General features: G+C 34.1%; 1 protein-coding gene across 1 annotated transcript; it reads right to left on the reverse strand.

Moving 5' to 3' along the window:
* Positions 1-421: 421 nt before the first annotated feature.
* On the reverse strand, positions 422-15,915 carry Etf-QO (Electron transfer flavoprotein-ubiquinone oxidoreductase). The gene is made up of 15 exons (XM_053760382.1): positions 15,816-15,915; positions 15,358-15,459; positions 14,902-15,014; positions 13,423-13,621; positions 12,505-12,596; positions 11,882-12,041; positions 9,346-9,458; positions 8,642-8,861; positions 7,072-7,227; positions 6,526-6,650; positions 5,544-5,661; positions 4,821-4,928; positions 4,103-4,216; positions 2,826-2,900; positions 422-2,179 (listed from the first exon to the last, which is right to left on the reverse strand). Exons 1-15 carry the CDS (start codon positions 15,847-15,849, stop codon positions 2,091-2,093), a joined length of 1,818 nt encoding a protein of 605 aa, XP_053616357.1. The 5' UTR covers positions 15,850-15,915; the 3' UTR covers positions 422-2,090.
* Positions 15,916-15,929: the final 14 nt, after the last annotated feature.

Here is a 15,929-nt window from a genome sequence, read left to right on the forward strand (position 1 = left end):
AGACACGAAAGAAAAAAACATTTTTTTTTCTGTAAATGTGAGATACATCCATAGAAAAAAAAATTTGGATTATGGATTTAATAAGTACTTCATGGATTTAATAAGTACATGCTGTATCTATCTCCACAGATATAAAAACATTGTGTCTATCTCACAGATATAAACACATTAGTGATCTATCTCGAGCATGGATTTAGTAAATACTTCGTACCTACTAATTCCATGATAAACAGTGGTGCTTCTTGCAATTTGATCAAAACAATCATGAATTAAAAAAATCGGAAAAATATAAAATACTAAAAAGTTTCTTTGATTTGTACTCATCCCAATAATATTATTTTCTCTCTGGATCACCTATTTGTTGACTGGTAGAAAAAGCCTCATACATGTTTTTGTAACAAAGTTAAATTAAAAAACAACATGATTTGTAAAAATAATTTATTAGAGGTAAACTCTTATACAAAATAACACTTATAACTAATGCTCTATAGATTTCGCTAAATTATTATGAACACGTTCTTTTACGACAGTTTTTTTTTATTTGTTTATGAGCGGACGAAGCTCATATATTTGGACCCTAATTTTTTTACAAAAATTCTATTTAAAAAATGTATAAAACGTTCCTAGATTCTTCAATACAATAATTATATTAACGGTTGGATATACATATCATTTTTACAGTGGATATTGAAGAAACCTTCGAAATTCGAAATTGATGAAGATTGATGAAGATATGTGATCAAAATTAATCTCGAAAGTAATTAAACACGGTGACCACGAACTCACTCCCAATAGGGTATATTCGTAGACAAACTCAAACTCAAATATGTTTATTGCAGTACAAGGTGTGGCACATACAATACTATAGTTTCAACAGTTTACCCTTACAGGCATGCAATATTAGCGTTATGTTACACTTATAACACATACTATGTTCTATATGAACGAACTTAACTGTTTGAACAAGTAAAGAAAACGAAACCTCGTCATATTGTTCGTTTCGCTAGAAAAATAGAAACAAACAAGAAAGAGTAACACATAATAGAAATACAATAGAGGAAACGGGACAGAGCGCTAATAAGTTTTGTCCCTCATCATGTGCTCGGTTTTACAACGCCTGTCGTGCCGCATTATAGGAAAGTTGTAAAGAAATTTTCTATCTCAATTGGCTATGCTTGTTTACTTTGCATTTGGGAATATTACTGCGATGTCATTACGCCAGAGGGCAGCACTAGAATAAGATGTAAGCAGTTTATTAAAATGGACGTGGCAATGGCTTCGATTTGTAACCATGGCACCCAGATTGTCATCTAGTAGATAATAGTATTATAGATATCTTTTGTAAAATATAATTTTCTTTTAAATTATTTTTAGTCTGAGATACTTAACTAAAAAGGGAATTTGACGTGACATGAATTCTTTTTGAAACAAATATATTATCTCAAAAAATCCACCACATAGTATTGATTTCTCTATGTCCACTTTGTAACTTATTCACAAAAATAATTCTGTATCTAAATTATAAAATCTTCAAAAACAGACTAGCTTAAAATTATATTTACAATGAATTGTATACGAGCACTTCATATATTATCCAAATCTGCATTCAAAATACAATATATAGTATATATTTTTGGAACACCATCTACATGAATCAAACTTACCAGCAATATTGCGCAGATGAAATTAAACTTTACTCCCTCGAAATAAAGTTCATTATTATAAAACCAAGACAAATATTTCGACCTTGTATAAAAGTTTTATTTTTTATTTAACTGTTTAATGAATTATAACCCTTATCACATCAGACAGTAAGTTTACACTCCGTTGATGCGTGTATTACGCTAGTATAGGTCAATGAAATTTAGTCCTTATAATATAAAACTGAAAGTTTGCATTTCACTACTGATAATGTTGACTGATTTTACAATTAATGAAATTTAACCTTTATGACATTAGATTGAAGATTTTATATTCTGTTGGAGTTGACTGTTGACTGAAAGTTGTTATTCCGTTGTAGCTTTCATATTCATATTATTTGCATAGTATATTTCAGAGAAATATCACTCTTTTTACTATAGCAATTGAGTTTACATTCCGTTGTAGGCGGGACCGCCGCCGCCCTCCGGCACCACCCAGTTGATGTTCTGCGATGGATCTTTAATGTCGCACGTCTTACCTGAGAAATAGGTCTATTTTAGTATAGAAATCAATTAATTCATGTACGCTCTATACTACAGACAAAGACATATTGTGACGTGTGGTTCCGCCCCAGAATAGGACCACTACTTATCCTCCTATATATGGATGTCTTACGATGCATCAAAGTCTAAGTCACACATATTCTAGGCAGCTGATGGGCAACTACAAAAGGTTGTAAAAACACAGACGAATGTTTAAATTTTTTACGCTGAGCCGGGGCTTCGCGGCGTCACAGCCCCGAACATGCGAAATGAAAGAGAAAACAACCAAACAAAATATACGAGAATCCGACTAGCAAATTTGCATCCTTTAAGTAGTTACTTACGAGTAGTATTTTTTATCAGCCAACTAGCGGCCCACCCTGGCCTCGCTCAGGTAAAAACATAAAAAAATATACACTCCTTCCTCAGGAATCACACTATCTAATGTTGAAAACCGATGAAAATCCGTGTAGTAGTTTTTGAGATTGTCGCGAACAAGCAGACCGACGCGGCAGAAAAGTTTGTTTTATAACATTTGATGAAAGATTTGAATAGTCTAGATGACTTTCAAAGTTCCTCTGTTCAACACAACAATCAACTATTTATTGTCAAAACTTCGTAGGTCATTAAGAATGAACTTACAGTGAATGCAGTTTTGTGCGTTTATTTGTAGTCTTTGGCCATCTCCAGTCTCCATCGGTACGTATTCGTATACACCTGAAAAAAAGAATACAATATTTATTATTACAATAATTTAACCAAGTTCTAGATACTCGTACATATTGCAATTAGTCAAAAAGATGGAAAGTAAACGGCCCTTTATAAAGTAGATGGCGCTGTGCATAAAAAGCTAAGTATTTATTTTAAATAATTACGAACACATGCATTTATTTATTTTCATTGCATTACACATGTATGTGATTTAAATCTGTTTATAACAACCTTCGAGGCTTTGGCCATGTGTTATTCCAGGTTATATTCTAAACGTGTACCAAATAAAAAATCCGTCCAGCTGATATTGAGCGAAAGAGTAACAAACTTACACACATACATACACATAAACTTTCGCATTTACAATATTAGTAGGATAGTGTTATAGCACCTTTGCAGGCATTATAGTGTGCGAGAGGGAGATAGACAAATATTTATGCGAGGTATTCTTCGATGGAGTAGCGCAGATGATTCTTTTAATAACCAACAAAACGTCCTTTTATTATTTAACTAGCTTTTTTCCGCGCCTTCGCCCGTGTCAGCTCATACCCTGAGCGCACTTAGAACCCGAGATGTTAACATTGATAAGTATCAATGTCAATATATCGGGTTCTAAGCAATATATCGCGATGAAACAAGTTAGACCGTCTGCTGTACAACTGAAAGAACCTCATCAAATTCCATCCAGTAGTTTTTAGGTTTTGCGCGAAAAAACATAGCCCACTTACAGTTTTATTAGATGTATAGAGTATGTGAATATAGATGATTGACGACCTCGGTGGCGCAGTGGTAAAGTGCTTGCCTCTGAACCGAGAGGTCCCGGGTTCGATCCCCGGTCGGGTCATGATGGAAAATGATAATTTTCCAATTGGCCCGGGTTTTGTATGTTTATCTAAAGCATAACACAAATATAGAACTTACTTAGTATATAACTTTAGGGCTAGCTCTATCCGTGCGATTTGTCCTAATATATTTATATATTTATTTATTTATATATGTATTTATTATAAAATATGGTATCGTTGAGTTAGTATCCCATTTCTCACACATGTCTCGAACTTACTTTGGGGCCAGCTCATTCTGTGTGATTTGTCCCAATATTTATTTATTTATTTATTAAAGATATATATTCAGATTTTATATCGTTGGCCAATTTATTATACAGTCTCACAGACAAAGGGTAGGGCCCTGAACTGAATGTAACTAACCTGCAGGACAGAACCTCGCCTCGGGTCCGTCGTAAATGCCGAGGTTATTTTTGACAGGAACGGAGTCGTCTTTGAGCGTGAGGTGCGGCGGCTGGTCCGCCTCGTGGTTGGTGCCTGCGATAATAAAAAATAAAAAATATTTTCAGCGATTTATCTAAAAAAAATATTTTTTTCTTTATTTTCATTGTTATTCATATTATTTACTTTCTTATTATTTTTTTACATACTTAAATTTTTTTTTTCTAAATAATATTTATTATTTCGTGGATAAATAGCGTCCAAACACTGACATTCGATTTTTTTTTTATTTATTTGTTGATTCGACCTCCGGTCAACTCAAGATGGAGAATTATTTTTCAGATTGACCTGGGTCATGGATTGCTCGATCTGTGTGATACCATACATCATCATTCACCCAACAGTGGGAACAAGAATGACAGCATTCTTCTGCTGGGTGAATTTTTGAGCATTTCGATAACCGTCATTCCTTCAAATTTCAACAAAGTAAAGGTTATTTTTACTATTCTAATTTATAAATAATAATCTGTGTAAATTTTTACTAATGTTTGATTTTTTAAATTTTATAACGGTTCTTTATTTTGAAGGACGGTAATGACGGCGGAATCAAAACGCTTGAAAATTCTGCTTTGAATAGGCTCTAGTGGATTGGTAAATTTCAGTAACAAGTTATTTACTTGTTGTGTATCTAATAAAATACCTGTCAACGATACGGAGGACAAGAGATCGAATGTGATGACGCCGTCCGGCTTGGGGTACTCAATGGGCTGGCAGTCCTTGGCGGGCTTCAGCTTGGAGTGGTCGGCGCCTCGAATCATACCATTCATTATCAAATCGTACATTTTTCTAGCTATTACTTTGCATTAGCATACGTTGATAAAAAATATAAAAAATGTATGTAATAAATCCAGTGAACTTATACGTACATATATTTATTTTTGATATGTCATTATTAGCCTTTTGATGTGTCCCACTGCTGGGCAAAGACCTCCTGTACATATACATATTGATAAAAAAAATACAGGTGTTTTATTTGAACATGACAAAAAAAAATTAAAAAATGAGCGGCGCCAATTTGTTGCTTGAGTATTGTACTAAGTTTAATATATTTTTTTCTATTAAAATATACTAAATAAACATATTTTCAATCGTTTTCTTAAAAAACGGTAGGAATCCATTCCGTTACTCGTTTTGCTTATACTCAGATCCCTCTTTCTTGCTGTTTCAGCTTCATCAGTAATAGCAAGTTTTTCTACAAGCATACTACGTTCCATATTTCGTTGGCAAACCTATGCTTTTGTATATCATTCACTTTACACAAATGAAAAATAAAACTGACAAAATAATTAGAAAATAAGAAAATACTTAAAACTAACGACAACATTATATAAATCCGCTATAGCATAGTCTGAGTCAAGCTTACCTCCATGGCTGAGAGTCCAAGGCTCCTTGCCCCGCACCAACGTGGAAAAAGCTGAGTAAGCAACGCCGCCGAACAAGCCTAGCTTCGTGTGGAACGATGGCCGGCAGTTGCGGACTTGCTGCAAACGTATTATACTATAATAATCAATACGATCCAAAATTGGAAATTTTTTATATTGTGAAATGGTTATAAATATAAATAAATCTGTTATAAATAATAAGGTATCACACCATAAGGAATATACTAATAAATAGTATACTTTAAATAAACAAGCACAAAATATGAAAATTTTCAAGTGGATTTTTATAAAATCACAGCTATACACCATAATTTTTTAATTATGCCAAAAAATAAAATGGGGCTATCAGTACCTATTACTGATCATATGTGCATAGTCAAAACATAAAAAATCGAAATTTATTCAAAAAATCTATAATAATTGGTTATAATAAAGATAAAGATTTAGAAAAAAAGAACAAATAAGATTTTTTGATTTTGATTCATAGTAAAGGTAGGTTCAGTGCAGCGGTTCACACAAAGTCGATTTTCATTGATAAATTCTGGCAATTCTTTTTTATTTATTTTTTTTTTGCCTATGACTTAATTTTTTTGGCATAATTAAAAATTTATGGTTCATATTCAAAATAGTCTAGTTAACTAGCTGCGCCCTGGTGCTCCTGTGGAATTTCGGGATAAAAAGTACCTTAAGTGTGATTCCAGGTTATATTCTACCTGTGTATCAAATTTCATAAGAATCCGAAAGAGTAACAAACATACACACATACATCCTCACAAACTTTCGCATTTACAATATTAGTAGGATTTACCCCGATTTGAACTTGTGAAGATGAGATAGAGAGAGATGAATAGACTCGGGTCCACTGCCGCTTTTAGCTGTAAAAGCCGTTGAAGCAACAAACTTACTTTCCCATTTATGATATCAGTTGAGATAGTCATGATGAACCAAAACATAGTTAATTACCTTGAGCTCCTTGAAGACGAAGGAGTTCCGCAGCTTGTCCTCGTAGGCGCGGGGCACCACGCCGCTGTCATGAGTCGCCTCGCCAGACTCTATGAGCTCCATCGCCGTCTCCGCGGCTAACATGCCTGCGATTTGTTACAGATACCATATTGTTACAAATACCATTTTTTTATTAATGAGCTATATCATGTCCTACTGTTGGGCAAAAACCTCCCCACTAACGTGTCATATATCCTTGTCTTTGGTCTTTTCCATCCGTTTTTGTAGAATGATTGAGTGAATAAATGAATGAATGAGGGAATGAATTAATGAATTAATGAGTGGCTGAATATGTGAGTGAATGAACGAATGACAGAATTTCTAGTGGCTGAATGAATGAGAGAATGAGTGACTGAATGAGTGAGTGAGAGAGTGAAAGAATGAATGAATGAACGAATTAACGAACGAAAGATGGACAAATGATGAATGAATGAATGAACGAACGATGCTGAATGAATGGTCTTATATCGCAAATATTGTAGAATATAGTTGTAGTAAAGGTCTCACCGCTGTACATAGCGTTGTGCGTGCCCTTGATGCGCGGCACATTGAGGAAGCCGGCCGCGTCGCCCGCCAACACGCCGCCCGGGAACGCGCACGCGGGCACGCATTGCCAGCCGCCCTCCACCAGCGCGCGGGCGCCGTACGCTATACGAGTGCCGCCTGCGATACACTCACACGTTTATTGGTGGCGATCCGAGCGATGCCGAACAAATCCGAGATCGACGAACACGTCAAGATTCACCTTCGTATCCTTGAGCAATGTACTCTTGTCTCAATAATTAATCTATTTCTTCTAAATAGTCATTTTATTTGAAGAACCTATCTATAAAATTACAGACCGCTACAATACATGTTTACATATAACCCCCCAGAGGTGCATAAGGTACATAGAGACTGACATATTTTGTTCTACGATTTTTGTCTAAACGAATAAATAAATAAAAATTACTTTTTTTAAATTTTAATGTCGTTTCTATAAAACCCTACTGTTTCTGCCTCGTGTTGCTTGGCTATTACAGAGTATAGATGTGAGAAAAATAAAACTACGAATCACGAATAGTCGTAGAATAAAAGTTGCTCGTTTTGATGCACCCAAATAGTCTTTACGAAGTTTTGCATTTGTATCAGTAACCCCGTAAAATGTATTTGTTATAGAATACTAGCTGTTGTCCGCAACTTCACCCGCGTAAATTTTTCACCGGAACAGTTTCTTTTCCGGAATGAAAGGTCTCTCTCCTTCAAACTTCAAACTACATGTATACGAAATTTCAAGAATTGGTTGAGTAGATAGAGCATGAAAAAGTAACAAGTAACAAACTTACTTCCGCATTTATATTATTAGTAGGATAATATTGTTGAGTTAGTATCCCACAACATAAGTTTCGAACCTACTTTGGGGCGAACTCGGCCCTATATATTTATTACTAGATGTTGCCCGGGGTTTCGCTCCCATGGGAATTTTGAGAAAAAATATAGCCTATAACAATCTTGGATAATATACCTTTCAAATCATGAAAGAATTTTTAAAATTGATTCGGTATTTTCGGAGATTTTTTTATTTTTTTATGTAGCTCTCAGGTCCCACTGCTGGACAAAAGCCTCCCCTCATTGTTTCCAAACACTTCTATTCCTCGCCAGTTCGTCAGACCATCGCACCTTCGGCTTGCCTTGCGATCTTTTCCCATCAGTCGGGACCCAGGTAGTCACTCTTCTGGCCCATCTCTCTGGCGCCATGCGGCTTACTTTCGGAGATTATCCGCCTCAAACATACAAACTCTCAAGCATAGAAACACAAACACAGACAGTAAAGCGAACATTTATATTTTTTATATAAATTTACATCAAGACAGTAAAGCAAAGAACGATATAAATATTTGGATAGTTAAATCCAAATATTTATATCGTTAATAGTACGTGTTGAGGGAATAGTTAATGCTTAGTTAATTGTGACCTGTGTTTTGAAGTCACCTCTATTTTAAGTATCACTTTACAAAAAAGTTTAATATGCTTTCCACTTCGATTGCGAGAAAATTTATAATTAAAACTCATTTTAAATCAATATAATAAAACTCACCTTCAAACATAGGCTTGATATAGGGATGTAACTTAAACCGCTGGAACTCCCTGAAGGGACTGATGTAAGGGTTGGAGTAGTCCAGCCCCACGACGAAGCCCACGGCCACTAGTGGGCCTTCCCCTTCAGCCACATTCAGATGGTAGATGAAGGAGCCACCGTATGTGTTCTTGTCTAATGGCCAACCAATGGTATGTTCAACTAAACCGGGCTTATGGTTCTGAAAATTTTGACAAAAATCTTAATTTTTTGACACAAGCTTTTATTCGTCGTCACGGAAATCTTGTTATAATGAACGCGTGACAAAAAAAGACATGGCCCCGTGCAATAAACCGCTAAGGAGTTCCCTCGTCGGACCTGGGTACACCATCTGGTGATGCTCTGATATAATAATGCATTGTCATGGAAATTGACGCGACGTGGAGAAATTACAGACTGTGAGACAAGCGGAAGCAGGTTAAACTAAACCAAAATTTTGTTATTTTTTGTTTTTTAAAAACGCTGTTATTCCTGTCCTATAAATAAATAAATAATATCATAATGCCTCTTTTTTTTCTATTTTTCTTTCGAGAGTCTGAGTCGACTGAAAGAAATTTCTATAGAAATAAGTGGTACCTCTGTACTTAATTTACAATTTGTAAGTTTTATATTTAGACTATTATATTGTGTACATAAATAAACAAATAAATAATAATTAAACTTACTTCTGGTGCAACTTCCCATAGTTCCTTCAACCCGATGCCGTAGCTCTGTGGCTCACTGTTCTCCCTGAGGTTGTATTTACTGGACAGCACTTTAGTCAAGTGTCCGTGACATCCTGGCAAATTAATTAAATTAGAAGTCAATATCATAAATATTTTAAATTCATATTCCAGATCAGTTTACTTACTTTTAACCCTTTAAACGCCACAGTCTATATGTGACAAACAAAACACAGTAATATATGTGACAAACAAAAGTCGTGCCCTTCAAATTTCCATCTTTTTGACCCCTATTTTTAAGTCCAAACTGAAGTAATATTTATTTAAATATGGAGCGCCCACGTCAGATATATAAGACTTTAGTGATATGCCAATTGAACAACAGTAAATCTACAAAAAATAACAATCCCATGATTTTATGTATTCAAATCAATATGAAAACAAAACCAAAACGCTATATATCTATACGGCAACAAAGCATATTATCAATTTATTATATTTTACATCGTAAATTTAGCATAACTTCCTTCATTTCCACAAATCTTATAAATTAAATAGTAAGTTTACAACACTATAGTAACTTAAAATTAATGAATCTCGTACGCCAATGTCGGATTGATACGACAGGAAGTGACGTCAGAGGCGATGGATATTTCTCGAACAACTTATTTTGTGGTGTCTATGTAGGTGTTTGAAAAAGATTACCGATACCCGTTTTAATAGTCTACCTTCGAAATATTATGTTACTTATTTAATTAGGTGTTTCTGTCACTTTATTCGCGTGTCAGTAGAAATGACTTCTGCAGAAGAATTAATAAGGATTTTGGAAGGAGCTGACGATTGTAAATTTGAAAATGACTATCTACAATGTGAAAATCAACATGTAAGTACCTATACAAAGATAATTTTAAATAAATTGTGTACATATATAAACCATAATGACGTGAAACAACATGCGTGAAAAACGACAACACAAAAACATTTCTATTCTCCGCTTTTTTTACCCACGACACAAATAGAGGCATATTTTAAGTTTGACGTGTCTGTGGCATCCTAGCTCCCTAACGGATGAACGGATTTTGATATTTTTTTAGGGTTCCGTACCCAAAGAGTAAAAACGGGACCCTATGACTGAGACTCCTCTGTCTGTCACAATTAATAATAATATTCACAATTTAGGTTGTTTCTCATATTTTTCCATTAGTAGTTTGACATAAAATAATAATAAAACTTTTTTAATTGTCGATTTTAAAGACCAGAAGTTGTCACTTCACTATAGACTTGAAAGCGAATGCTATGAATATGCGCCAAAGTCACATATATCCGACTACTAGTGATGCGAAATTAATTTGCTTGTAACTTTATTTTTGTTATACTGATTTGTTTCCTGATTGATTTATTGTCTTAAATATTTCAAGGGATCAATAATATGACCAATAAAAACAAATAAATAAACTAATATGTCCTTTTATTTATAAGTTCATGTTCTCAACACTACTTAAATTAGGCATCTTTGGGTCGTGGCGTCTGGTGATCATTTTTAAGAAAAATCCGTGGCGTAGAAAGGGTTAATATAATACCTATATTTAGAAAAATATCTTCAACAAACAATAACAAATCCTTACATATTATAAAACAAAGTCTCTACCGCGTCTGTCTTGTCTGTTTGTTTGCGATAAACTCAAAAACTATTGCACGGATTTTCATGCGGTTTTCACAAATAGATAAACTAATTCCTGGGGAAAGTTTAGGGGTATAATTTATAATGTTTTTACCCAAGCGAAGCCGGGACGGGCCGCTAATAATATATATTTTTCTAAATATATTTTATTTATTACTTTTCCTTCTCTCTCTTATAATTTTATACTATTATCACAGTGGTTTGACCTTGCTAAAGGCGAAACAGCCGCCAGGTGGACAGCGTTGGGAATCAGGGTTATTAAAAAATATCAAAAGTGACGAATGAAAATTATAAAATTAAAATGATATCTGTATATATATTTTTTAGCCCTTGTTTGAACTCCCTCCCCGCACCTCCCAGCCCCCCGCGCACAATCCCCTTACATGTAAAAGTTTGAAATTCAGGTGTCCCAATATTAAAATTCTCAAATAAAGTACACATTAAAAAAAGTTGATGCCATATCTACATAAGTCTAAAGGTTAAGCCCATGCAGCCCATGCTTAGCCATATCTTTCACCGACAAAAATAATACTTTTATGTTATCTATAATATTAATATTACGTTATTTGGTTTTGACTAGAGAAAACCAGTATACTTTTTAGTATAGGGATTAGTTAATCTGAAATCTATACATATATATATATATATATATATATATATATATATATATATATTTGTACTATGTAGTACATAGTACAAAACTTAGATATTTAAAACTACGCAACGAATTTTGATGTACGTTTTTCAAATAATTTGATACTTGAGGAAGATTTAGGTATATATTTTTTCTATGGTTTTGTCCGAGCGATGCCGGGTGAAACCACTAGTTGTACGATAAAGGTATTAGCAAACAAATACCTTCAGTAAATATGGTGATCTTGGAATGGAACTCCATGCCCCTCTCGAACATGTCCTTGGGGCTGCCGTCCTTGGCGACGCCCACGTCGCCGGTCGCCACGCCCTTCAGCGACCCGTCCTCTCTGAATATCAGGTCTGCGGCTGCGCAGCCGGGCCACACCTTGGAGAACATAGATAGAACTTATATACGAACAAACTAACTTGATTTTCCCTACTGTGAATATATAATAATAACTAATCTGGTTTCTCTTATACAAACTCTGAAACCCCTTATTAACCCCTTACAAAATGAATTTTGAAAAATCCTTTCTTGTGCAATCCTAGACCACATAAGGAACCTACGTGCTAAATTTGTAGTTTCTAGACCCAGCGGTTTGGACTGTGTGTTGATATGTCAATCAGTCATTCAGTGTCTTTTCTTCTTTTATATATATAGATAGATCACACGCATTGAATTAGCTCCAAAGTAAGTTCGACACTTACGGGATACCTAAAAACCATTTACATGATTAGGTTTGAATGTACATTGACACGAAGTTCACTGAACTGAATTTTACCTAATCTTGGCGTCCACATAAATAAAAAATCAAATTAATATAGTTACATAATAAATTAATACATACCTCGGCTCCAACTGCCTCCGCCTGTTCTCCAAGCCACCGCACTAAGTGTCCCAATCTTACCACATAGTTACCATGGTTGTAGTTGGGTAAACCTGAAATGATTAAAAATTACACTGTGAACAAACATATGTATTTAAACTAAATTTTTGTAAGTCTATTTATTATAATACAGGATGTAACAAAATACATATACATACATAATAAAGTTTGTTATAAGTTGCATTAAATCGTGGTTATAAACAAGTCGAAAAATCCTATATAATATTAAATGAAGTTGGTTACTAAATTCATAGATGATTTAGTTAATTAACAATGCCCTTATGAAGGTTGTAAGGTCGTAAAACAGAGTCTGCTTTGATAGTACAAACTGCTTTTGATAGGTTGTGTGAATTTTTGGTAACCTTGAAATGATTTAAACAATATTTTGTTCTTCAGTTTATTGTTCCTATGTCAGAAATGATGGTTTGGAAATGTTAAATTTAATAATTTATAACTAATATATCCCTATATTAGTTATAAATTATTAAATTACAAATAACACAGATTAAGTCAGCCCTTAAGTAAGTTCGAGATTTGTGTAATGATATTACTATACTATACTAACTCTATACTAACACAATGATACTATTTTCATAACAATATGTATATAAATATCCAAGCCCAATGAGGTTCTTTAACTATATGCATACTAAAATTCAGCAGCAGTCCAGCAATTTAGCCGAGATACAGACAGGCTTATTTAAAAAATATTATTTCCCATCTTAAGCTAATAATTGGGGATCGAATCCGAGACCTGCAAGTGTATCAGCCCGGCGCATCGATTGTCATTCTTGTAAATAATATAGTTTTTTTAAAACCTTGGTGTTAACATTGACATGGTTATAAAATTAAAGCAGCACTGCATCAATATAAACCAACCTGGAAAAACAGGAATGGGTATCCTCCCAGACTTGGTCAAATAACCAAACTTGTCGGATGTGACTGGGGTGTTCATTGGCGCCCCCTTCTCTTTCCAGTCCGGGATGAGCTCGTTGAGAGCTATGGGATCCACGCACGCTCCGGATAGAATGTGCCCGCCGATTTCTGCTGCCTTCTCTAATAGCGTCACTCGAACTTCCTGAAGATATAAAAAATTTCTTCATCATAAATTTGTTGGTTTATTTAAGAATAATTATTTATCTTTAAGTTTGAGTTTAAACTGTTATGTCGTGACATAAATCCATACTAATATTATAAGTCTATGTCTGTTTCTCGGCTAAACTGCTGGACTGCTGCTGAATTTTGGTATGCATATAGTTAAAGAACCTCATTCAAAAATACTAAAATAAAGTTAAGCTTTTCGATAATCAACGCCCAAATGATGACCAATAATGGGCGGTGATATAAGGTATAACAATTATCTCTGTTTGAAATTGACGCGGGCGCAGCCGCGGGCAAAAGATAATTAATAAATAAAACTAAATAAACCAATTTCATTGGTGGATACATTTTATAGCAAAAATCGTACAGTTTTCTTGGTTTCGAGATTTATTATCGTATTATTATCATAGTCTCTGATCTTATTCAGAGAAACTACCTTTACAAAGAATGATCAAAAAAGTTGTTGTTCATAAAATGACGTAACATTTAATTAAACATTATCAGCATGTGTTTACCAAAGGAGTATTGTTATCTCTTAATGATATAATATTGGAACACAAAACATAAAATATGTATACAAAAAGTAACTGACCGCACACAAGGGTCAGGAAGCTTTGGACTTCGATATACCCTTGGCATAAAATTTTCCAATTCCAATATACACTTTGTATAGAAATCCTATACGCCAAAATATGGGATATTACAAACTAAATTGTGGTTTAAAAAAATTATATACAAAAGCTCCAATTTACACAATATTGTGATGAAAGGACTGAATACCATCTAAAGCTTGTCTGGACCCTGTTCACATTTTGATTAATATTAAGTGCAGGTGTTAAGTACACAATCTAGTTAGAAGAAGTGCAAGTTCAAGTATTTCTATTTAACACTCACATAAATATAAATAAATATATAAGAACTAGGAATAAATAAATATACAAATCACACAGATTGAGCTAGCCCCAAAGTAAGTTCGAGACTTGTGTTATGGGATACGAACTCAATGATACTATATTTTATAACAAATACATATATAGATAAACATCCAAGGCCAATCAGAAAAAGATCATTTTTCATCATGACCCGACCGGGGATTGAACCCAGGACCTCTCGGTTCGGAGGCAAACACTTTACCACTTCGCCACTGAGGTCCACCATATTCTAATCAAAATGCGAACCGGGCTTGACATCCCAAATAAGTAAATAATACACAAGATATAAAAAGAGACATACAAAGTTCTTTTAAGTTATACTCACAGCTCCCTTTTCTTCTGCTATCTGCCGGGCTCTGATGGCAGCAGCCATGCCCGCCGGACCTCCCCCGATGATGAGGATGTCCGTCTCCTCTGCAACTCGCTCCATGCTCACATCTGACCATGAATAGAACTACTTTAATATGATATACTTTTTACTCACCCATAAGAGTTCTGTCTGGAATTTTAACCATGCCTTTAGTTTTAATAAATTAACATAGTCTAATGTCAAGTAGATTTTATTCACATTTGTAATATACTTACATAAATAATAAAAGGGTATATTTAAAGTGACTTTGTGATTAACTTGATCCATATTTTTTTTCTAGAAATTATTATAGGCATAAAAGAAGCTAACTGTAGTAGCCACTTTTCAGAAGCAAGATTTTATTATTATTATTTTTTAATGGAAAAATAACTTCTAATTGATTATGATATCTACAGGTTACAAACATCATACCTTTCCATCTTGGATCCTTATCCCTAGGGTGGATTGTGTAATGAGTAGTTATTTTTGGATAATCGCTATAGAGACGCCTGGCAGCCTTTGTTAGCCTCCCCACTGAAGAAAAATAAAAAGTTGACAAGAACACAAAAACAAAACAAATGACTGAAGTTTGAACTTTGAACTTTAGCATTTGTCTCAACATTGCATAACTTTATGTGAATTAAAAGCTGTAAATATTTTTTAACGCGTTATTAGGAAATATAATCAAAGATAAATATAAGGAAAGTAATACAAATTAAATAAATAAATTGGTTAAGCCTGTAAACAGCTGATCTGCAACGTCACATATTATAAACAAAGTTTCACAAGTTTAAAATTGTAAAAAAAGTAATAACAGGTACAAAATTAAACCTGATTTCATTCATAACGAATCATTTTGTATAATTTCATTAAAAAAATAATTTATTTACCCTGACGAGCCGAACTAACAAGTGCCGCCGCCATTTTTTCACATTTAATCACTTACTGACATTGACAGTGACAAGACAATTGCATGCGACAACATTTTCAGTGTTGCCCAATGA

This window comes from Plodia interpunctella, chromosome 20 (genome assembly GCF_027563975.2).
Source record: "Plodia interpunctella isolate USDA-ARS_2022_Savannah chromosome 20, ilPloInte3.2, whole genome shotgun sequence".
NCBI lineage: Eukaryota > Metazoa > Arthropoda > Insecta > Lepidoptera > Pyralidae > Plodia > Plodia interpunctella.

Bases quoted from the DNA above. Each gene is read 5' to 3' on its own strand.
- Etf-QO (XM_053760382.1), bottom strand. From the start codon at position 15,849: ATGGCGGCGGCACTTGTTAGTTCGGCTCGTCAGG. The intron at 15,015-15,357 runs GTATGATGTTTG...ATTCATGGTCAG, and splicing joins TAAGGATCCAAGATGGAAAG to ATGTGAGCATGGAGCGAGTT. The intron at 8,862-9,345 runs GTAAGTTTAATT...CAAAATTTTCAG, and splicing joins TATGGGAAGTTGCACCAGAA to AACCATAAGCCCGGTTTAGT.